Below are 23,158 nucleotides of genomic sequence, written 5' to 3'. Positions count from 1 at the left end.
GAAGAACAGACAGGGCCAGGCACAATGGCTCATACCTATAATCCCAGCACTTTGGGAGGCCAAGGCAGGAGGATCCCTTGAGCCTACGAGTTAAAGACCAGTCTGGGCAACATAGCAAGATCCCGTTTCCATAAAAATAAAAATAAAAAAAAAGAAGAACAGACAAGGCCAGGCATGGTGGCTCATGCCTACAATCCCAGCACTTTGGGAGGCTAAGGCAGGAGCATTCATTGAGCTCAGGAGTTCAAGACCAGCCTGGGCAACATGGCCAAACCCCATCTCTATAAAAAATTACAAAAACATTAGTTGGGCGTAGTGGCACCTGGCTGTAGTTCCAGTTACTCAGCAGGCTGAAGTGGGAGGATCGCTTGAGCCCAGGAGATCTAGGCTGCAGTGAGCTGTGATCACACCACTGCACTCCAGTCTGGGCAAGAGAACAAAACCCTATCTCAAAAAAATAGAAATAAAAATAAAAACATAAAGAAATTGTTTGTTCAATCACATTCTACATGGCTATCCAGTCTTCATCAAATCAAGCATAAAAATGGACAGTTTTCCCTGGGTCTTTGGGTCTTCATTTCTGGAAGTTCCTGTGTCACATAAAACTTTGATTGGCCAGCAGTGGTGGCTCACGCCTGTAATCCCAACACTTTGGGAGGCCGAGGCGGGCAGATCACGAGGTCAGGAGATCGAGACCATCCTGGCTAACACGGTGAAACCCCGTCTCTACTAAAAATACAAAAAAATTAGCTGGGCGTGGTGGTGGGCACCTGTAGTCCCAGCTACTCGGGAGGCTGAGGCAGGAGAATGGCGTGAACCCAGGAGGTGGAGCTCGCAGTGAGCTGAGATCATGCCACAAGGCGACAGAGAGAGACTCCATCTCAAAAAAAAAAAAAAAAACCAGAAAGCTTTTATTAAATAAATTTGTTATGTTTTCCCCCTTGTTAATCTGTCTTTTGTTATAGAAGTGTTGGCCACAACCTTTACCATGAGTGAAGAAAGGTATCACACCTCTCCGCCCTTACAACCCCACCCACTGAAAATTTGATCAGTAGGTCTAGGATGGGGCCCAAGAGTCTACATTTTTGTTGAGTACCCCTGGGTTTCTAATGCAATGGATCCAGAAAACTGCACTAAGGGTTGATCTTTCTGGTAGGACACTATTGTTGGCCCTGTTTGCCAAATATACATCAAAAAGTTAAATATAAGGTCATCCCTGATAAAAGCCAAGAAGCAAATGATCATAAAGTGATTAACCACAGAGAATGAGCAAATTCCAACTCTGTTCTGCCAATGATCTAACTGTGACCTCAGACAAATGTAAAATGAGGACAATACTACCACAGAGCACATTTTTAAAAGGTTAAGTGAATGAATGTGCTTAAACCAGTGCTGCACACTTAATACAGGCTAGATAGATGTTAAATATAATAATTATTCAAACAAACAGTAGTTTGAAATTTCAGGCAAAGAAAAGACCAGTGTGGACAAATGTGTGTAAGAGGCTACTTAAGGTAGAAGGTTAAGGTTTGAGCTGGGCTGTGAAGGAAAAGGTAAGATTTTTGGGAGAGAAGAAGGGTTGCAGGGAGGTGGAGGTGGTAATCATAATTACTAAAACAGGAAAGAAAGGGCCCCTATGCAGAATTCAGCCACCCTCTGTAAGTCAACTCGTATGGGAAGGACTTCTCGATCTGTCCAGGAATTCTTTTCTCTCTGAGGCCACCACTGAAGAAAGCAGAGCCTGGGGCCCCAAGAAGCTGCCCATGAGTGGACCTGAGATCCATAAAATGTAGTGGCCAAAACTGTACAATAGCCAGGACTCAATCTCAACTTTCTACCTGGTAGATTGAACTCAAACCATAGCTACAGGGGAGAAGGTGTGAATTTCTAGAAACAAAACAAGTAATTTACATATACTATTTGCTCTGGGTTGAGCTGGGGAACAAATTCCTAGATACCCTCCATGCTAATATCAATCATACACAATTTAACCAAACAACTGGGGACAGGAAAGACTCTTATCATACTTGTCTTAAAGCTAAACGTTTATAGCTAAAAGAAACATGATTTATATTTATGCATGTTCTGATTTTTCCAGATTTGTAGATGCCCCAAGTCACATTTAGATATTTTCCTAATTGACAAAAAAAAAAAAAAAAAAAAAAAAAAAAAGCTTACCTGCCAGCTGTTTTCCACAGAAATTCCTCTTTGCACTCGAATAATATATTCCTTAAAAAAAGAAGGGAAAAATAGCCTCAGTTATAAAATCCCCAAATCAGGGAATCAAAAATAAGTTTTAAAAAATCAGATAAAGTAGACTTCAGAGCAAGGAAAATTACCAGAGAGAGACAGAAACGGACATTACATAAAAATAAAAGGGTAACCTACCAGGAAGACATAGCAATCCTAAACGTATATGCACCAAACAACAGAGCTATAAAATATGTGAGGCAAAAAACTGATAAAACTGAAAGAAGTGACAGACAAATCCAAAATTATAGTTGAAAACTTCAATACTCCTCTGTCAGGAATTGATAGAACAACTGAACAGAACACCAACTAGGATATCGAAGAACTTAACAATACCATCACCCAACAGGATTTAATAAGCATTTATAGAACACTCCATCCAATAATAGCAGAATACACATTCTTTCCAAGTCATTATGCATATCATAGACCAATACAGATCATATCCTGAGCCATAAATCTCAAAAAATTTAAAAGAACCCAAATCATACAAACTAGAAATCAGTAAGATCGGTAACAGGAAAATCTCCACAATAGTTGGGAACTCAACAACACACTTCTAAATAATCCATGTTTTAAAGACAAAATCTCAAGGGAAATTAAAAAATATATACATTGAACTGAAAGAAAATATAGCATATCAAAATTTGTGGGACATGTCAGCTAACGTAGCACTGACAGGGAAATTTAAGCACTAAATGCTTATATTAGGAAAGAGAAAAACTATCAAAACCTAAACTCCACCTCAAGAACCTAGAAAAAGAAAAGCATAATAAACTCAAAGCAAGCAGAAGAAAAAAAATAAAGAGCAGAAATCAATAAAATTGAAAACAAAGAAATAGAGAAAAATCAAGAAATAAAAAGCTGATTATTTGAAGAGACCAATAAAATGGACAAAAATGGACAAAATGGACAAAAAAAGATAAGATACGTATTATTAATATCAAGAATCAATTAGGATGCCACTACAGAGTGTGCAGATACCAAATGGATATGGGAGTGCTATGAATGATTCTACATATATAAATTTGACAACTTAGATGAAATGGACCACTTCCTCAGGAACACTAAATACCACAACTCACCCAATATGAAATACATAATTTGATCTTTATAACGATTTATAATTAAATTCATAACTAAAAAACTCCTCCCAAATATGTATCAAGGCCCAATGGTTTCACTGGAGAATTCTACTCAGTGTCTTAAGAAGAATCAACACCAATTCTTTACAAACTCTTCTAAAACACAGAAGAGGAAGGAACACTTCCCAATTCACTTGATGAAGTTAGTATTACCCAGATCCCAAAACCAAAGACAGAGAAAAAAAAAAGAACTACAGATCAATACCATTCACAAACTTACGCTCAAAAATCCTTACCAAAATATTAGCAAATTGAATTCAGCAATTTATAAAACGAATTAGATACTATGACCAAGTGGGGCTTATTCTAGGGACTCAAGGCTGGTTCACTATTTGGAAACTGATCGATGTAATCCGCCATATTAACAGGTTAATCAAGAAAAATCACATGATCATATCAAACGACGCAGAAAAAGCATCTGACAAAACTCAACATCCTTTCATGATAAAAACTTTTAGAAAAATAGGAATAGAGGACACTTTCTTAAGTTGATGAAAAGGTTCTACAAAAAACCTACAGCTTACATACTTAATGGTAGAAGACTCAATATTTTCCCCTAAGATCAGGAACAAGGCAAGGCAGTGTGTTCTCCTACTCAACAAACTACTGGAAGATCTAGCCAGTGTAATAAAAATAGGAAAAGAAATAAAAGGCATATAGATCAAAAGGAAGAAATAAAACTGTTCCTATTTTTAGACAACATGATAGTCTATGTAGAAAATCCCAAGGGATCTACAAAAAAATTGCAATTAATAAATTCATAGGCCAGACTCAGTGGCTCATGTCTGTAATCCCAGCACTTTAGCAGGCTGAGGCGGGGGGACTGCTTGAGTCCAGGAGTTTAAGACTAGCCCAGGCAAAACAGCAAGACCTCATCTCTACAAAAATAAAAAAATTAGCTAGGCATGGTGGCACATGCCTGTAGTCCCAGCTACTCAGGAGGCAGAGGGAATGCTTGAGCCGGAAGGTCATGGACGCAGTGAGCCATGTTGACACCCGCACTCCAGCCTTGGCAAAAGAGAGAGACCCTGTCATTAATTAATTAATCAATTGAGTTCAACAAGGCTACAGAATACAAGTATACAAATATCAATGTAACTATGTACTAGAAATGAAAATATACAGGTATAAATTAGAAATACAATACCATTTACAATTACTCAAAAAAAAAATACTTGGGGGGAAATCTAAAACATGCATAGTACTTGTATGTCGAAAACTACAAACCACTGATAACGGAAATCAAAGCTCTGAATAAACTAATAGAAATAAAGATTTCACTTATCCCTAAATTGATATACATGTTTAAAACAAATCCTATTAAAAGATTTTTTTTTTCCAAATACATGCAAAATTGTTCTAAAATGTAGATGGGGCCAAGTCAGCAGCTCATGACTATAATCCCAGCATTTCGGGAGGCCAAGGCGGAAGGATCGCTTGAGCTTAGGAGTTCAACCAACCTGTGCAACATGGTGAAACTCCATCTCTACAAAAAATTAAAAAATTAATTAGCCAGGCATGGTGGTATGCACTTGTAGTCCCAGCTACTCAGGAAGCTGAGGAAGGAGAATTGCTTGAGCCTGGGAGGCTGAAGCTGCAGTGAGCCAGGATCATGCCACTGCACTTGCCTGGGCAAGAGAGCAAGACCTTGTCTCTAAATAAATAAATAAATAAATAAAGTATGAGGAATCAGTCTACCTGATGTCAAGACTATTATATCAATAATCAATAATAATTAAATCAATAATAATAGTAATCAAGACCGTGTAGTGTTGGTGGAGGCATAAACATATATGTCACTGGAAGAGAACAGAGAACCCAGAAACAATTCCATATAAGTATGCCTGATTACATTTTTGATGAAAGTGCAAAGGCAATTCAATAGAGGAATGATAGCCTTTTCAACAAATGGTGCCAGAGCAATTGGACACTCAGCAATGAAATGAACCTCAACCTAAGATTCATGTGTTATATTACTTTCACATGTCAGAGCAATTGGACACTCAGCAATGAAATGAACCTCAACCTAAGATTCATGCGTTGTATTCACACACTGTACTACCAAAATGAATTATGTACTTAAATGTAAAATGTAAAACTGTAAGACTTTTAGAAAAAAAAATAGGAGAAAAATCTGGGATGCAGGTTTAGGCAACGAGTTCTTGACAGCAAAAACATGATCTATGCAAGGGAAAAATTGGACTTCATCAAAATTAAAAACATTTTCCTATGAAAGAACAAACATTTTTTACAAATCCAATTAGAAAATGGGCAAATGTTAAGAATACATTTCACTGAAGAGGATATACAGATGGCATACATGAAAATATATTCAACATTATTAGCCCTCAGGGAAATGCAAATTAAGGCCATTATACACCTATCAGAATGGCTTAAATAAAAAACAGTAAGAACACCAAATCCTGGCTAGGATACAGAAAAACTGGATCACTCATACATTGCAGATGGGACTATAAAATGATACAGCTACTCCAGAACCGTTTGGAAGTTTCTTTAAAAACTATATATGGCCGGACGCAGTGGCTCAAGCCTGTAATCCCAGCACTTTGGGAGGCCCAGACGGGCGGATCGTGAGGTCAGGAGATCGAGACCATCCTGGCTAACACAGTGAAACTCCGTCTCTATTAAAAAATACAAAAAACTAGCCGGGCGATGTGGCGGGCGCCTGTAGTCCCAGCTACTCGGGAGGCTGAGACAGGAGAATGGCGTGAACCCGGGAGGCGGAGCTTGCAGTGAGCTAAGATCCGGCCACTGCACTCCAGCCTGGGTGACAGCGAGACTCCGTCTCAAAAAAAAAAAACAAAAAAAACACTATATATGCAACTACCATACAACCCAGCAACTGTATTCCTAGACATTTATTCCAAAGAAATGAAAACTTACATTCTCATAAGAATTTATATACAAATGTTCATAGCAGCTTTATTAGTAAAAGCCTCAAAGTGGAAACAAGACAGATGTCCTTCAATAGGTGGTTAAATTCTGCTATATCCATACCATGGAATACTACTCAACCAAAAAAAGAAATGAACTATTAATACACACAATAACTTGGATGGATTTCCAGAGAATCATACTGAGTGGGAAAAAAAAATCTTGTACAATTCTATTTGTATAACATCCTTGAAGTGACAAAATTATAGAGATGGAGAATAGATTAATGGTTACCTGGAGTTAAGGCTGGGGTAGTGAGATGGGTGTGAGAGGGAAGCGGTGTGGCTACAGAAGGGCAAAGTGAGGAATGCTTGTAATAATGACAGTGTTCTCTATCATGACTGCATCACCGTCAATATCCTGGTTATAATATTGTACTATAGGTTTGCAAGATGTTACCATTGGAGAAAATTGAGTAAAGGGTACATGGGATCTCTCTGCAATTTTTCTTTTTTTTTTTTTTTTTTTTTTTTTTTTTTGAGACAGAGTCTTGCTCTGTTGCCCAGGCTGGAGTGCAGTGGTACAATCTCAGCTCACTGCAACCTCTGCCTGCCGGGTTCAAGTGATTCTCCTGCCTCAGCCTCTCGAGTAGCTGGGATCACAGGTGTGTGCCAACACGTCTGGCTAATTTTTGTATTTTTAGTAGAGACGGGGTTTCGCCACCTTGGCCAGGCTGGTCTCGAACTCCTGACCTCAGGTGATCCGCCTACCTCGGCCTACCAAAGTGTTAGAATTACAGGCATGAGCCACCGCGCCCGGCCAAAATGAGAAGTTTTAGTAGCTTCCCCAGGTAATTATTACTAAGTAAGCATGAAACACAGACCTAGAGCAGCCTCCAGTTTATACACACGGGACATTATGATGAAAGTATAAATTAAATCATAAAGAATGTTACTGTTTTCCTCAAATGTTCAGAACTATTTTATTAACTTTTTTTTTTTTTCAGTCGAAGTCTCATTTTATTGCCTAGGTTGGAGTACAATGGTGCAATCTCAGCTCACTGTAACCTCCACCTGCTGGGTTCAAGCAATCCTCCTGCCTCAGCCTCCCAAGTAGCTGGGACCACAAGCATGCACCACCAACCTCGGCTAATTTTTGTATTTTTTGTAGAGACAGCATTTCACCATGTTGCCCAGGCTGGTCTCGAATTTCTGGACTCAAGTGATCTGCCCACCCTGGGATTACAGGTGGGGTTATAGGTATGAGCCACTGTGCCCGGCCTGGGGCTGGGATTACAGGTATGAGCCACTGTGCCCAGCCTGTTTTACTAACTTTGGGTGGTATCATGTAGGCATTACTCACAGTCACTACTCAACCAATTCTTTCTACTGAATTAATTCCACTTATTTAAATAGGTTATTTAGAAAATAAAGCCAAATGAGATGTTAACCTGGTAACTACATTTTAAAATTGATCGTATTACACTATCATTAATTTATATGCTGTTTATTTGGCAAAGGCTGATAAATTCCAAATAAGCAGAAACTTCTGCCTCTTCTGGATTATGTTAAGGATAGTACATTCAACGTTCAACAATGTCCGCTCAATTATTATGTACCTGGCAGGGTTTTATATGGGGTTATAAAACATTTCAAAACTGACTTGTGTAGTGTGACGAATCTCTCTCTCTCTCTTTTTTTTTTTTTTTTCAGAGATAAGGTGCTGCTCTGTCACCCAGGCTAGAGTACAATGGCACACAGCTTCAACCTCCTAGGCTCAAGCAGTCCTCACACCTCAGCCTTTTGAGTGGTTGGGACTACAGGTGCGCTCCACCATCTTCAGCTAATTTTTAAGTTTTTTGTAGAAACGGGGTCTCAGTATGTTGCTCAGGCTGGTCTCGAACTCCTGGCCTCCAGCAATTCTTCTGTCTCGGCCTCCCAAAGTGCTGGGATTACAGGCATGAGCTACCATGCCCAGCCTCAGGCAAATCTCTTAAGCAATATGCTAATGCAATTATTTCTGAGTACATAAAGATAAAATGCTAAAAACAACTGACAGTCTTACATTTGGAGATCAGTCCTTTAGCGTTTAAATGTTCTTGTCGTCTTAGGTTTGTTTTACTGACACATTTTCTCGGCTTTTACATTCTTATAGAAATGTAAATTAGCATGTATAATTGGGTAACTCCAAACAAGTACACATAAACAAGTTTTTTTTTTTTATGTTTAGAGGGAAAAAATGTTAAATCACAAAAATCGCTTTGCGCATCCATTGCTTCATGTATCAGAGGAATAATTTTTTTTTTTTTTTGGGACAGTCTCACTCTGTCACCAGGCTGGAGTGCAGTGGCACGATCTTGGCTCACTGCAACCTCTGACTCCCTGGATCAAGCGATTCTCCCACCTCAGCTTCCCGAGTAGCTGGGATTTACAGGCACACACCACAATGCCTGGCTAATTTTTGTATTTTAAGTAGAGAGGGGGTTTCACCATGTTGGTCAGGATGTTCTCGATCTCCTGACCTCGTGATCTACCCACCTCGGCCTCCCAAAGTGCTGGGATTCCAGGCATGAGCCACTGCGCCTGGCCATCAGAGGAATAATTTTAATGTTTAAAATTCCAGCTCAATGTTGGGCACTTAGAAGTTACTAAGTAAGCATTTGCTGGTCTCCTTTATATAAACACACATAAACCACATAGCTTTGAGTTTAAAGTTTGGACATGTGTTTTCATGAAGATGTTGCTGCCAATTGTGGGCATGGATTAAGCACCTATCATGTTCCAAACCCGTGCTTTGTTCATGCTGGGGAAATGATTCTCAACAGAAAAATGCATTCTGACAAAAAAAGGTACTGCGTTCCATTCCTTTCCTGTGTATAGATATAATTTAGATTAAAAAAAATAAACTTGGCTATAAAACACACAATTATGTTTGAGGTAAGCATTTGGCATATGAGAAGCAGTAGCAAAAAGACAATGCCTGTGTCCTGATGTCAGGCTGTGACATCCCAAAATGATATCCTAGTTAATGTTTCTGCCAACACTCTATGTTTAGGTCAGTGTTCTTAAAAAGGGGGGTGATTCTGCTCAGCAGACATCTGGCAATGTCTGGAAACATTTTAGGTTGTCACAGGGGACAGGAGTGCTACCTAATAGGTATAGCGGCCAGGAATGCTGCTAAATGTCCTGTAAGGCACAGGAGACCCCCACAACAAAGAACTATCTGACCCCAAATGTCAAAGTACCGAGGTTGAGAAACTGGGGATCAGGTGAGTAGAAGAGGTCACATCAGCCCATGGAGGCTTGGGATACAGGATGGAGTGGGAGTTACTTCTGCCCTGGACCATGGCCCACTGCTATCCAACATGCAATACCATTTGTAACATGTGCATGTCTACCTACAGGGTGTGCTTAGTTACTGGTAGCCCCAAGGCACCACCCATTGTGTTTCCCCTGTAAAGGAACATTAAGAATGAGCCTCCAGAAGTAGAGTAGGATGGTGGTTACCACAGGATGGGAGTGGGAGTGGACCAAGAAAGAGATGATGTTGGTAGAAGCAGGTTTCTAATAAGACACGAAGAATATGTTGTGGTGATCTACAGCACACCATGGTGATTGTAGTCAATAATAATGCGTATTTCAAAATGGCTAAAACAGTGGATCTTAAATGTTCTCACCACAAAGAAATGATTACTACACGAGGTGATAATATGTTCATTGGCTTGATTCAATTATTCCACAAAGTATATATAGTCATGCACTGCATAATGACATTTCAGTCACAACAGACCACAAATATGATGATGGTCCAATAAGATTAGGTTTTTTTTTTTTTTTTGAGACACGGTCTCACTTTGTCACCCAGGCTGGAGTGCAGTGGCATGATCTCACTTCACTGCAACCTCTGCTTCTCGGGTTCATACAACTCTTCTGCCTCAGCTTCCCAAGTAGCTGGGATTAGAGGTGCCCACCACCAAGCCTGGCTAATTTTTGTATTTTTAGTAGAGATGGGGTTTCACCATGTTTGCTAGGCTGGTCTGGAACTCCTTACCTCAAAGTGATCCACCCATCTCAACCTCCCGAAGTGCTAGGATTACAGGTCTGAACCACAACGCCTGGCCAAGGTCCAGTAAGATTATAATGGAGCTAAAAACATTTCTATTGCCTAGTGACATCACAGATGTCTTAACGTTGTAATGCAATGGATTACTCATGTGTTTGTAGTATGCTGGTGTAAATAAACCTACTGCTTTTTATAGTTATTTCAGAGTATACTCCTTCTACTTAGAAAAGAAAGGTAACTGTAAAAACACCCTCAGACAGGTCCTTCAGGAGGTATCCAGAAGGCATTGCTACCATAGGAGAGCTCCATGTGTGTTATTGCCCCAGAAGACCTTCCAATGGGATAGGATGTGGAGGTGGAAGAGAGTCATACTGATGATCTTGACACTGTGTAGGCCTAGGCTGTGTGTGTTTATGTCTTAGTTTTTGTTTTTGTTTTTTTTTCTGAGACAGAGTCTCGCAGCCCAGGCTGGAGTGCAGTGGCACAAACTCGGCTCACTGCAACCTCCACCTCCGGGGTTCAAGTGATTCTCCTGCCTTAGCCTCCCAAGTAGCTGGGACTACAGGTGTGTGCCACCATGCCCGGCTAATTTTTGTATTTTTAGTAGAGATGGGGTTTTACCATGTTGGCCAGGATGGTCTCTATCTCTTGACCTCATGATCTGCCTGCCTTGGCCTCACAAAGTGCTGGGATTACAGGTGTGAGCCACTGCGCCCAGCCTGAATTTTTCTAGATTGCTCAATATACCATCCAGCCTAACCAAAAGGGAAATGTTTTCACCTCAAATTTCCAATGCTGTGAACAAAAAAAAAAAAAAAGAGGCCAGGCACAGTGGCTCACGCCTCTAATCCCAGCACTTTGGGAGGCCAAAGAAGGTGGATCACAAGGTCAGGAGTTCAAGACCAGCCTGACCAACACAGTGAAACCCCATCTCTACTAAAAATACAAAAATTAGCCGGGCATGGAGGCACACACCTGTAGTCCCAGCTACATGGGAGACTTAGGCAGGAGGATCACTTGAACCCAGGAGGCGGAGGTTGTGATGAGCCGAGACTGCACCACTGTACCCCAGCCTTGGCAAGAGTGAGATCCCGTCTCAGAAAAAGAAAAAAACTACAGCTGCCTACTGCTTGCAATCAGGCTGTAGCTCTTATTAAAGCAAATAGAAGAAAGCCCTGCAGACCAGTAGAAACTTGACATTTGAAGTCAGGCCTCCACCTCCCAAGCTGGAGTCAGCAGCCTGGGATCCTCCAGTGAATTATTCCCATCTTTACTGCCCTCTCTGATGTGGAACAGGATCGACAGAGTGCATAAAAGAGAAGATAAAGCACCAAGGCCCATCAGGCATGGAAAGGAGAGCTAACAGCCCTGCAGGGCAGACCTGAGTCAGATGGATTTCAGCCTGCCACCAAACCCTGCCATCTGCTGCCACTTCCCCAAAGGGCCCGCTCCTTTCTGCCCCTCCTCTTGACACAACATCCCCTATCTTGGCATGCCAGGGAGGCTGCTGTGTCAAGCCCCAGCATGTGGGCATTCTGGCAAATCACTGAGGTCTATTGCTGAAGTTTTTCAAACTGGAAATGCACTTGCACTAGGACCACGTGATTTCTGACTTAAGTGAGGGAGGAAAAGAAAGAATTAACTTAAAACGAGGACTGATCATGTGCTGGAATTTTGCTAAGCCCCTAACCCAATACTTCTCATTAATCCTCACAGCCACCCTAGGTGGTAGATCTCAGCTCAGCAACATCGAATGAGCTACCCAAGGTGGCATAGGTAGGATGCAGCTGGCTAGGAACTGGAACCCAAGTCCTGCTGACTCCCAAGACCCTCCAACCTACCATACACAGCTGGCGACCCAGGGAAGTCCTAAGGCCAGGCTCTTTCTGCAACTTGGAAAGGTGGGAGTCCTCACTAGTCCATGGATTGAGCTAGTTCACCCCAATGATGTAGACCCACTGACTCTTACCTGAGGGTGCAGAGGTGGGGACTGTCATTCCCACAACTTCGGAATTGATTAATGCTCCCAACACTGGCCATGCCATTTTCCAAGTAAGCGTCCCCACTGGCAATTTGTTTTCCTGAGTTTCTGAAAGGGTATGTGGGATTTCACTACACAGTAGCAGGTACTCAAAGGTACCTTGGTTTGGTGAAATTTTAGGAAAACTAAGTAGGAAAACTTATTTTGAACCTGTCTAGCCCCAAATTACTTTAGTGAGGCTACAAACACAAATTACTTTGAAATAAACGTGTTAAGTAGCTCAAGCCAAAACTTACGCAAACCTTCAAACCAGCCTGGCCCATGTAAGTCTCTCTTCCCTTTTGGCACAGCTTTCAGACATGCCGTGAAACTTAAAGTACAGAAAAAGACACCAGCAGCTGTTCAGAGATGTTTTGCAGATACCTGTCAGTGTTCTGATCTCTCTACCCCTAAGGCAGAGGGTCTTGACCCTGTCGCATTCTAGAATCACCTAGAGAACTTGAAAAGATACCTATACTTGTGCCCTCACAGATTCTGATTTAATTTGTCTGGTCTGGGCACACGCATTAGCAGGTCTTTTGTTTTTTCTCTTTTTTTTTTCCTTTTCTTTGAGACAGAGTCTCACTTTGTTGCCCAGTCTGGAGTAAAGTTCACAATCTTGGCTCACTGTAACCTCTGCCTCTCCCAGGTTCAAGCGATTCTCGTACCTCAGCCTCCCGAGTAGCTGAGATTACAGGCGCACAGCACCATGCTCGGCTAATTTTTGTAATTTTAGTAGAGACAGGGTTTTACCATCTTGGCCAGGATGGTCTCGAACTCCTGACCTCAGGTGATCCCACCTGCCTCAGTCTCCCAAAGTGTTGGGATTACAAGTGTGAGCCACTGCCACCACACCTGGCCAGCAGGTCTTAAATGTTCCTCAGTTGGTATTAATGTGCAGCCAGGGGTGGGAACCATTGTTCTAAAACCTCTTAAAGAAATTGGGCTGGGTGCGGTGGCTCATGCTTGTAATCCCAGCACTTTGGGAGGCTGAGGCAGGCGAATCGCAAGGTCAGGAGTTCAAGAACAGCCTGGCCAACATGGTGAAACCCCATCTCTACTAAAAATACAAAAAATTAGCTGGGTGTAGTGGTGGGCGCCTGTAATCCCAGCTACTCGGGAGGCTGGGGCAGGAGAATCGCTTGAACCCGGGAGGTAGAGGTTGCAGTGGGCCGAGATCATGCCACTGCACTCTAGCCTGCGATAGAGTAAGAGACTCAGTCTCAAAAAAAAAAAAAAAAAAAAAAAAAAATCGGAAGCAGCTCCACACCACAAAAATAAAAAACCATGAATGAGTCGAAGGAAACAGATGACGCAACCACCAACCAAACCTCACACATAATCTCCTCTACCCTCACCCATATCTCCCCACCTCCTCTTAAGGGCTCAGCTCGTCTGTCTTTTTGGGGTGTCGTTGGTATCTAACCTGAGCCTCTAGAAATCCCTCACACTGGGCTCTGTAGTGGTGGCTCCCGTAGGCACCACTCACACTATCTGCCAATGCTGTTTAAAGGGAGCAAGAAAGAACCATTTCCCTCGGCTGGAGGAAATGAGTCTCTGAAGGATGGATGCCTTGACTAGAAAGTGGTGGATCTGGGAGAGGAGGCAGGCCTGTTTGTCTCCAGCGCCCACCAGCCACACCACCCTTCTAGGTTCACTCCCAAACTCACTTCTCCCCTGGCACTTTCTCTTCACGGGAAGGCCTGAAAAGAATGCTGAAAACAAGTGACCTGGCTGGAATCTACCACCATGCTACTTCTCTGCTCCAGGACCTTCCGTGGCTCCCACTGGCCCACAGGATAAATCCAAATTCCTCAGCCTAGCTTCCATATTCTTCTACCACCTGACCAAACTGTCCTAACCCTTTCTTCCCATGCAAACCCTCCTACACCTAGTCAGACTGTTTACATCCTAAATATCCCTTACTTATGCTCCTCTTTTTGCTGTTCTACCTATTCAAAATCACACAGCACAACAGCTGCAGCCACAGGCAGCAGTCCACATCATCCTAGAGGATAGCAAGATTTCTGAGGAAATTCTCATAGAATTCAGCTTGCAGGACTTCTGCTTAGCTCACTGGCCACCTGTCTGGCCACTTACAGTCTTTAATATTTCACTTAGAATTAGTGATTACTCCTTGCTCTGCTAAGTAGTCATTATTTATTGTTGTTTCATCTGCAGATTTTTGGTGCTATAACTTACCTTTGTTTTGTTTCAATTTTTGTGCAACCTAATAATATGCAAAAACTGCCGGCCGGGCGCGGTGGCTCAAGCCTGTAATCCCAGCACTTTGGGAGGCCGAGACGGGCGGATCACGAGGTCAGGAGATCGAGACCATCCTGGCAAACACGGTGAAACCCCGTCTCTACTAAAAAATACAAAAACTAGCCGGGCGAGGTGGCGGGCGCCTGTAGTCCCAGCTACTTGGGAGGCTGAGGCAGGAGAATGGCGTAAACCCGGGAGGCGGAGCTTGCAGTGAGCTGAGATCCGGCCACTGCACTCCAGCCTGGGCGACAGAGCGAGACTCCGCCTCAAAAAAAAAAAAAAAAAAAAAAAAAAAAAAAAAAAAAAAAAAACCGCCTCAAAACAAATGAAAACATTAAGGGTTTTTAAAGGCATCTGAAGAATCATCACTATATTAACCTAAATTTTGGCAGGTGAATAAAGCCAAATGCATCTTCTTTTCAGCCACATGAAATAAATTTTATTTAAAAATCTAATTCATAGAGGACAGGCACGGTGGCTAACATCTGTAATCCCAGCACTTTGGGAGGCCAAGGCGGGCAGATCATGAGGTCAGGAGATTGAGACCATCCTGGCTAACACGGTGAAACCCCATCTCCACTAAAAATACAAAAAAATTAGCCGGGTATGGTGGCATGCGCCTGTAGTCCCAGTTGCTGGGGAGGCTGAGGCAGGAGAATGGCATGAACCTGGGAGGCGGAGCTTGCAGTGAGCCGAGATGGTGCCACTGCACTCCAGCCTGAGTGACAGAGCAAGACTCTGTCTCAAAAAAAAAAAAAAAAATCAAATTTATAGAATCACGGGCTTTAATTTTAGCAAAAGAAGAGATGAAGCACACATTGCAAACACGCTTTGATCCCTGCAGTGAGATGAGCGTCATGATCATGCATGCTTCTCTTCTCCCTTCTCCGGGCCTTTTGAAGTCTACACTCTCAGCTGTGGGATGGTCTCCTGCCCTACCAGGAGAGCTGGTCTCCACACTGACTTCAAAGACAGCTGATGTTCCAGAGAGGAAAAACACTGCAAAGAAGCACTCCAAAATCCTTTTGACCTCAAACATGACTACAGAATGGATATGCCTTTTTAAATAGCCACTTCCTGCAGCATTCTATAGTACAATGACCCTTAAATGACACCCATGCAAATTACATAATTTGCTAAAATGGAAACATAGTAATTCCATCTTACATCAAAGTAAAGAAAAAAAATTTTTTAATCTGAAGCTCAATTAAATAGTAATTTTAAGCGAAATAAAACCTTCACTTGTTCAATAATCCTCACAATGCCCTAAAACTGTACAAATGGATGAAGTGAACATAATTGCAGGGAACTACCCACTACATGTTTAGCAGGCCTGAAGAGACAACAACATAGAAACTCTGATCCGCTGGAAATTACGCTTTTTCTTTGAGCTCTGGTATCTGAGGTGGCCAGCTCCTCATCCTTCACGCCCTTTGCCAGCAGTGACCTGAGTACCTGCTGGAGACGGAAGTGCTCCCTCCTGGAACATGTCTCCTCTACCTTCCCCCTTTTCCATTGCCTCAAAGACGGGCCACCTGGGAGCCCTTCTGGAGCCTGAAAGAGGAGCTGGTCACTGTGTCATGATCAGCCAAAATGTGCCATCCCTCCTCCATAGCACAGTCACAAGTCCCCAGTGGGGGAGGGCACACGCTTTCCAGTCACAGAGTTCTGGAACAAAGCCCAAAGACCACTTACTAGCATTGCGGCCCAAATTCTCTGTGCTTCAGTTTCCTCATCTACAAAATCATGCCTTCAGGGTCGTGGTGAGTATGAAACAAGACAGCATATTTAGAGCAGCCAGCACAATGGCCAGCTTTGTAACTGTTCGTTTTCTTCCCTGCTAAGAAAATAGCAAACACAAAGTTTCTGCAGGTGAATATATCAGGGTTCTAATCAGCAAGCACAGGAGACTGTGGCAGCACTGTGAAGAACGTGCAGAAAAAACAAAAAGCAGCCATTCTCTTTGAATATGAGAAACAATTTTATCAGTCTCTGATTTCTAAGAAGGAGTACCATGATTCCAGCCTCTGTTGTCCTAGATTCTATGCCCACTTTTGGCTAATTTTTTTCCCTGTGTTTTTCAGGTTATCCTCCATGAGCATAAATTATTTTTATAATCAGGGAAAACAAGTTTTGGAAAAGTTTCTCAGTTTGCTACACATGTAATTTAAAATAAGAAATCCTGACCAGGCACAGTGGTTCACACCTGTAATCCCAGCACTTTGGGAGGCCGAGGCAGGTGGACTGCATGAGCCCAGGAGTTCAAGACCAGCCTGGGCAACATGGTGAAACCCTGTCTCTACAAAATACACACACACACACAGACACACACACAGACACACACACACAAGCCGGCTGTGGTGGTGTGCGCCTGTAGTCCCAGCTATTTGAGGGGCTGAGTCGGGAGGATCGCTTAAGCCCAAGAAGGATCATTTAAGCCCAGGGAGATGGAGGCTGCAGTGAGCCGTGACTACACCACTGCACTCCAGCCTGGGCAATAGAGTGAGGCCCTTTCTTGGAAAAATAAAATAAAATAAATTAAATAAGGAATCCTAAGTGATAAAGATTGAGATCATCTGAGCTTGGATAAGAGCCTGGTATGATAAATGCACCTTTTTTCCTCTGACAAGGGAACTTTTGGTCATTTTACTACTCATCAGTACTTTCTGTGCTAGGGAAACTGGGAAAACAGAAGATGAAAGTAAAGTAAATGAACTCTTCTACTTGTATCAGGGCTGCTACAGCATTTAGTGGGAGAGAAGCTTGAAACTATAGGCTGAAGTCAAGCTACAAGTCCCTACTGGTTTTAATAATGATCACCATCACTAAGGATAACATACACATAAACCTATCCTACTTAGTCTGAGAATGTTGCTGTATCATCCTGAGACACCAGCTCCAATTTCATAACCAACTGTGGAAGTGACCACGGTATACATGCCATGCAGACACGTATCTTCGGAGCGGGAGGTATAACTGCTCTGCTTATGGGGCACTTACTCTCTGCCTTCTAGCCCTCAGTTTACTCCATCTCCCAACAATGTCTGGAGTGAGGCATCACTACATCTCTTATACAACAAGAACCCTGAGGCTCAGAGAGGGCAGATGCCTTAAACAAGGGCACTTGACTAGTAAGTGATGAGAATAGAACTCCACCCCAGGTCAGTCTGACCCAGGGGCACAGCGGTTCCTACCTTCTATGCCCTTGGACACAATGCTTTCACATGCTCCAAGGTCTCATTTTGATGAACAGAGTGCAGCTGGGCAGGCAGAACCAGTCTATCAAGTCAGGGGGAAGCTGACAGGGTGAAGGGCAGAGTAAGGATAAGAACCCAGGCCTGGAGAACATGAGCTACTATAGCAACAGAGCTCTCAGAACACCACAACCACCTGGTTTTAATACCCCTACACTTTGCAGCCTACCTCCTACTACATGGACACAAACTGCTGGAGCTGAGTGTAATCTGAGCACCACCGAGAAGTTACATACAAATCAGAAACTATTTTTTCTCCCGAATGTTAAGCAAGCCCCATAATGTACCTTAGGCAGTTAGGAAGCAGCAGAAAGGAACACTTTTACAACAACATGCCTAAAGTGGACATCAGGTTTACGTGGTCCTCAGCAATTTGAATAGCAGTTAATTTCAGTTGTACAAAAACGGAACAGGGTCTTCCACGAAGCTGTTTTGCTTTCACACTGTGATCCTGTTAAACTCCCAAAGGTACTAACAACGGGTGCACCTCAATGAGCTTCCTTCCTGTGTGTTACTCTTAAAAACCACAGAGGCTCTGGGACTCAATGGTTATAAAACCCCAATGGCTGCAGGGCCAGCAGGTTCTAGACATTAAGCTCAGTCTTTCTCAACCAGTTCAGCAGTTTGAAGAGAGCAGTGACCTAAGGTTTGATATCCGATATGGTAGCCACTATGCGCAAGGGGACTACTGAGCTCTTGGAATGTGGATAGGGTGACGAAGGGACTGAATTTTTAGCTTAATTTTATTAGTCTAGTGGCTACAATATCGGAGAGTGTGCAGTTACAGACTGTTTATTTGCAGGCACAAACACAGATATTTATGAAAATGTGGCCAGGTGCTGTGGCTCACGTCTGTAATCCCAGCACTTTGCGAGGCTGAGGAGGGTGGATCATCTGAGGTCAGGAGTTCGAGACCAGCCTGGCCAACATGGTGAAACCCCGTCTCTACTAAAAATACAAAAATTAGCCAGGCGTGGTGGCAGGCGCCAGTAATCCCAGCTACTCTGGAGGCTGAGGCAGGAGAATTGCTTGAACCCGGGAGGCAGAGGTTGCCGTGAGCCGAAATCACATCACTGCACTCCAGCCTGGGTGACAGTGAGACTCCATCTCAAAAAAAAAAAAAAGATATTTATGAAAATGAAAGCATACTGGCTGGGCACAGTGGCTCACGCCTGTAATCCCAGCACTTTGGGAGGCTGAGGTGGGTGAATCACAAGGTCAGGAGTTTGAGACCAGCCTGACCAATATGGTGAAACTCCGTTTCTACTAAAAAAATACAAAAATTAGCTGGGCGTGGTGGCGCGTGCCTGTAATCCCAGCTACTCAGGAGGCTGAGGCAGGAGAATCACGTGAACCTGGGAGGCAGAGGTTGTAGTGAGCTGAGATCGCGCCACTGCACTCCAGCCTGGGCAACAGAGCGAGACTCTATCTCAAGAAAAAAAAGAAAGAAAATGAAAGCACACTAAACATAGTGTGTTATGACTTGCTTTTTCTCTCACTTAATATAAGATGGATCTCTTTCCATAACAATACACTTGGGATTTTATATATTTTTAATTTCTTTTGGAGATGGGGTCTGGCTCTGTTGCCTAGGCTGGAATGCAGTGGTACGATCATAGCTCACTGCAGCCTTGAACTCCTGGGCTCAAGTGATCCTCCCGCCTCAGCCTCCCTAGTAACTGGGGCTACAGGCATGAGCTACCATGCCTAGCAGATATTATTTTTAATGTCTGTATCTGTGCTGCTCAGTATAGCAGCCATAAGCAATATGTGGCTACTGAGCACCTGATATGTGGCTACTCCCAATAGAGATATGCTGTAATTGTAAAATACACACCAGATTTCAAATGCTTTTATGACAAGAGGAATATAAAATATATTAATTAAAAAAAAATACAGGGTCTCACTCTGTTACCTAGGCTGGAGTGTAGTGGTACAAACATAGCTCACTGCAGCCTCCACCGCCTGGGCTCAAGGGATTCTTCTACTCAGCCTCCTGAGTAGCTGAGACTACAGGTGTGCACCACCACACCTAACTTTTTTTTTTTTTTTTAAGTTTTGTAGAGACTAGGTCTTGCTATGTTGTTTAGGCTGGTCTTGATCTCCTGACCTCAAGCGATCCTCCCTCCTCAGCCTGCCAAAGTGCTGAGATTACAGGCATTAGTCACTGCAGGTAGCATAGTAATAATTTTTACAACGATTGCATGTTGAAATTATAATATTTTGGATATACTGGGTTAAATATAATTAAATTAATTGGCTACTAGCAAATGTAAAGTTACATATGTGGCTAGCATTATATTTCCATTGGACAGCACTGCCCTAAGGCCTCTGTTGTATGTAGTGAATTAACTCCATCCCTATGCAGCCAGAATGGAAGAACTGAGAAGATGTCACATAAATCATTGTCTGGTTCTGTGGTTCAGAAGGGGACCATAGCTCATCCTCTTTCAACCAATGCATAGTGGAGCCATCAATCAGGTCCACCACTCTGCAGGTCCTGACAACAGTTCAGCTTAGGGATGGCTGCCAACTCTTACCTCTTTCATTCAAAGTTCACTAGTCAGCCGGGTACGGTGGCTCACACCTGTAATCCCAGCACTTTGGAAGGCAGAGGTAGGTGGATGACTTGAGGTCAGAGTTCGAGACCAGCCTGGCCAACATAGCAAAACCCCATCTCTACTGAAAAAACACAAAAATTAGCCAGGCGTGGTCACACATGCCTATAGCCCCAGCTACTTGGGAGGCAGGAAAATCACTTGAATCCGGGAGGTGAAGGTTGGGGTGAGCCGAGTTTGCACCATTGCACTCCAGCCTGGGCAACAGAGTGAGACTCAGTCTCAAAAAAACAAAACAAAACAAAACAAAGTTCACTAGCCTCATAGAAACCTTCATTCTTGCCCTTTTTGCACCTCATTTTCTTCAACTAAAAAATTGGGATAATAACACATGCAATTCAAACTATCATGAAGGTAAAACAAAAATCTAGAAAAGTTTGGCAATTTCTTATAAAGTTAAAACATACATTTAGCCTATCAATCAGCAATTCCATTCCTAGGCATTCACTTAGGAGAAATGAAAATATATATCTACACAAAGACTTTACCCAAATATTCATGGCAGCTCTATTCATAATAGCCCCAAACTGGAAATAACCCAAATATCTACCAACTGGTGAATGGATAACAAATTAATGTTAAATCCATACAATGGAATACTACTCAGTAATAAAAAGAAACACATAACATCATAGAAGAATTTCAAAGCTTTATGTTAGGTGAAAGAAGCCAGACCAAAAACAAGACAATATTGTATAAGATTCCACTTATAGATAATATTCTATTAATAGAAAGGATGAAACAATGGTAACAGAAAACAGATCAGTAGTTCCCAGGGACCAGAAGGAGGGCAGGGTCTGCAAAGGGGCACCAAGGAAACAACTGGAGTGATGGAAGTGGGTGTGCATATATATATTTGTCAAGATTTATCAAATTGTTTACTTAAAATTGGTGAATTTCATTGTATGTAAATTTTACTTCAACAAAGTTGACCAGAAAGAGAAACAGAGAGAGAAAGAATTATCTAATCCCTTGAGCCCAGGAGTTCGAGACCAGCCTGGGCAACATAGTGAGACCTCGTCTTTATAAAGAATGAACATGGCCGGGCATGGTGGCTCACACCTGTAATCCCAGCACTTTGGGAAGCCGAGGCAGGCAGATCACTTGAGGTCAGGAGTTCGAGACCACCTTGGCCAACATGGTGAAACCCCATCTCTACTAAAAATACAAAAAAATTAGCCGGGCGTGGTGGCACGTGCCTGTAGTCCCAGATACTTGGGAGGCTGAGGAAGGAGAATGGCTTGAACCTGGGTGGCGGAGGTTGCAGTGAGCCGAGATCGCGCCACTGCACGGCAGCCTGGATGACAGAGCCAGACTCTGCGCCCCCCCGACCCCACCCACCCAAAAAAAGGACACAATTAGCCAGGTGTGGTGGTGTGAGGCTGTGGTCCTAACTACTCAGGAGGCTGAAGTGGGAGGATCGCTTGAGCCCAGAAGTTTGAGGCTACAATGAGCCAAGAGCACACTACTGCACTCCAGCCTGGTGACAGAGTGAGACTCTGTCTCAGAAAGAAAAAAAAAAAACGAAAAAGAAAAAAGAAAAATAATTATAGAATTACTATAAAGCACTTGGCTTGGCATATAGTGAATGCTTAAACAATGTCATCTATTATGACAACTAACACTCCCCTTTCAGTATTACTCAAGGTGTCTAAAACCAAACTTAGACTCATCATCTTCCTGGGAAAACCAGCTACCCTTCATCTACCTTGTACTACTTCTCTAATCATTTCCTGGTGTCTCTGTTTCCCTTGTGGCCTCTACTTGGCAGACTTTTCCTTTATTGTGTTCCTCCCCTCTCCCTGCCACAGACCTGAGCTGTGGCCTCTCTAACTTCACTGTTCCATTAGCACCCTTGACTCTCTTCTCTCCTTCCTTCACCCTTTCCACTGCACCTTGCACACAGCAAATTAAGCTTCCTAAAATACCACTTTTATAAGCCACACATCCACCCAAACCCCCTCACTGTTGTTCAGATTCCTTAGCCTGGCATCTAGGAGGCCCCACAATTGGCTCTAATCTTCCTTTTTTTTTTTTTTTTTTTGAGACAGAGTCTCGCTCTGTGGCCCGGGCTGGAGTGCAGTGGCCGGATCTCGGCTCACTGCAAGCTCCGCCTCCCGGGTTCACGCCATTCTCCTGCCTCAGCCTCCCGAGTAGCTGGGACTACAGGCGCCTGCCACCTCGCCCGGCTAGTTTTTGTATTTTTTAGTAGAGACGGGGTTTCACCACGTTAGCCAGGATGGTCTCGATCTACTGACCTCGTGATCCGCCCGCCTCAGCCTCCCAAAGTGCTGGGATTACAGGCTTGAGCCACCGTGCCCGGCCTAATCTTCCTTTTCTGTCTTTTACGCCACACCAGAATCTTCCCCAATAAACCCAGTTGGAATGAATGAACAAACAAAGGCAGGAACCAAGTCTGTCTTGCTTAGACCTGTACCCCAAGTGCCTAGGCCATGCCAGGAACACAGGGCATACTCACAGCAGTATCTGCTGAATGAACTAATGAACTCCTGAAGTCTACAAATGCAACCTTGGCCTTAGAGAAGAATCATTCTTCAGATTTTTAAACTGAGATCCTTATGGTGGGTTACTAGGAGTTTGGAAGAGGATGAACAGTGAGGGGCCCCAGAAGGTGTTTCAGGATTTATG

The 23,158-nt window shown here is 43.1% G+C and overlaps 1 protein-coding gene across 14 annotated transcripts in view; it reads right to left on the bottom strand.

Annotated features, from left to right (window-relative positions):
* Nucleotides 1-23,158, bottom strand: part of PXK (PX domain containing serine/threonine kinase like) — a 100,287-nt gene that overhangs the window by 62,581 nt on the left and 14,548 nt on the right. For all 14 annotated transcript variants that reach the window (XM_030926883.1, XM_010360482.1, XM_030926904.1 and 11 more), the window contains exon 2: nt 2,179-2,229. In XM_030926883.1, the coding sequence (XP_030782743.1) occupies nt 2,179-2,229 (51 nt within the window). The remainder of the gene's footprint in view (nt 1-2,178; nt 2,230-23,158) is intronic.

Source organism: Rhinopithecus roxellana, chromosome 1 (genome assembly GCF_007565055.1).
Source record: "Rhinopithecus roxellana isolate Shanxi Qingling chromosome 1, ASM756505v1, whole genome shotgun sequence".
Lineage (NCBI taxonomy): Eukaryota > Metazoa > Chordata > Mammalia > Primates > Cercopithecidae > Rhinopithecus > Rhinopithecus roxellana.
Note: the sequence above shows the minus strand (reverse complement) of the source record. Positions and strands in the feature narration are given on the sequence as shown.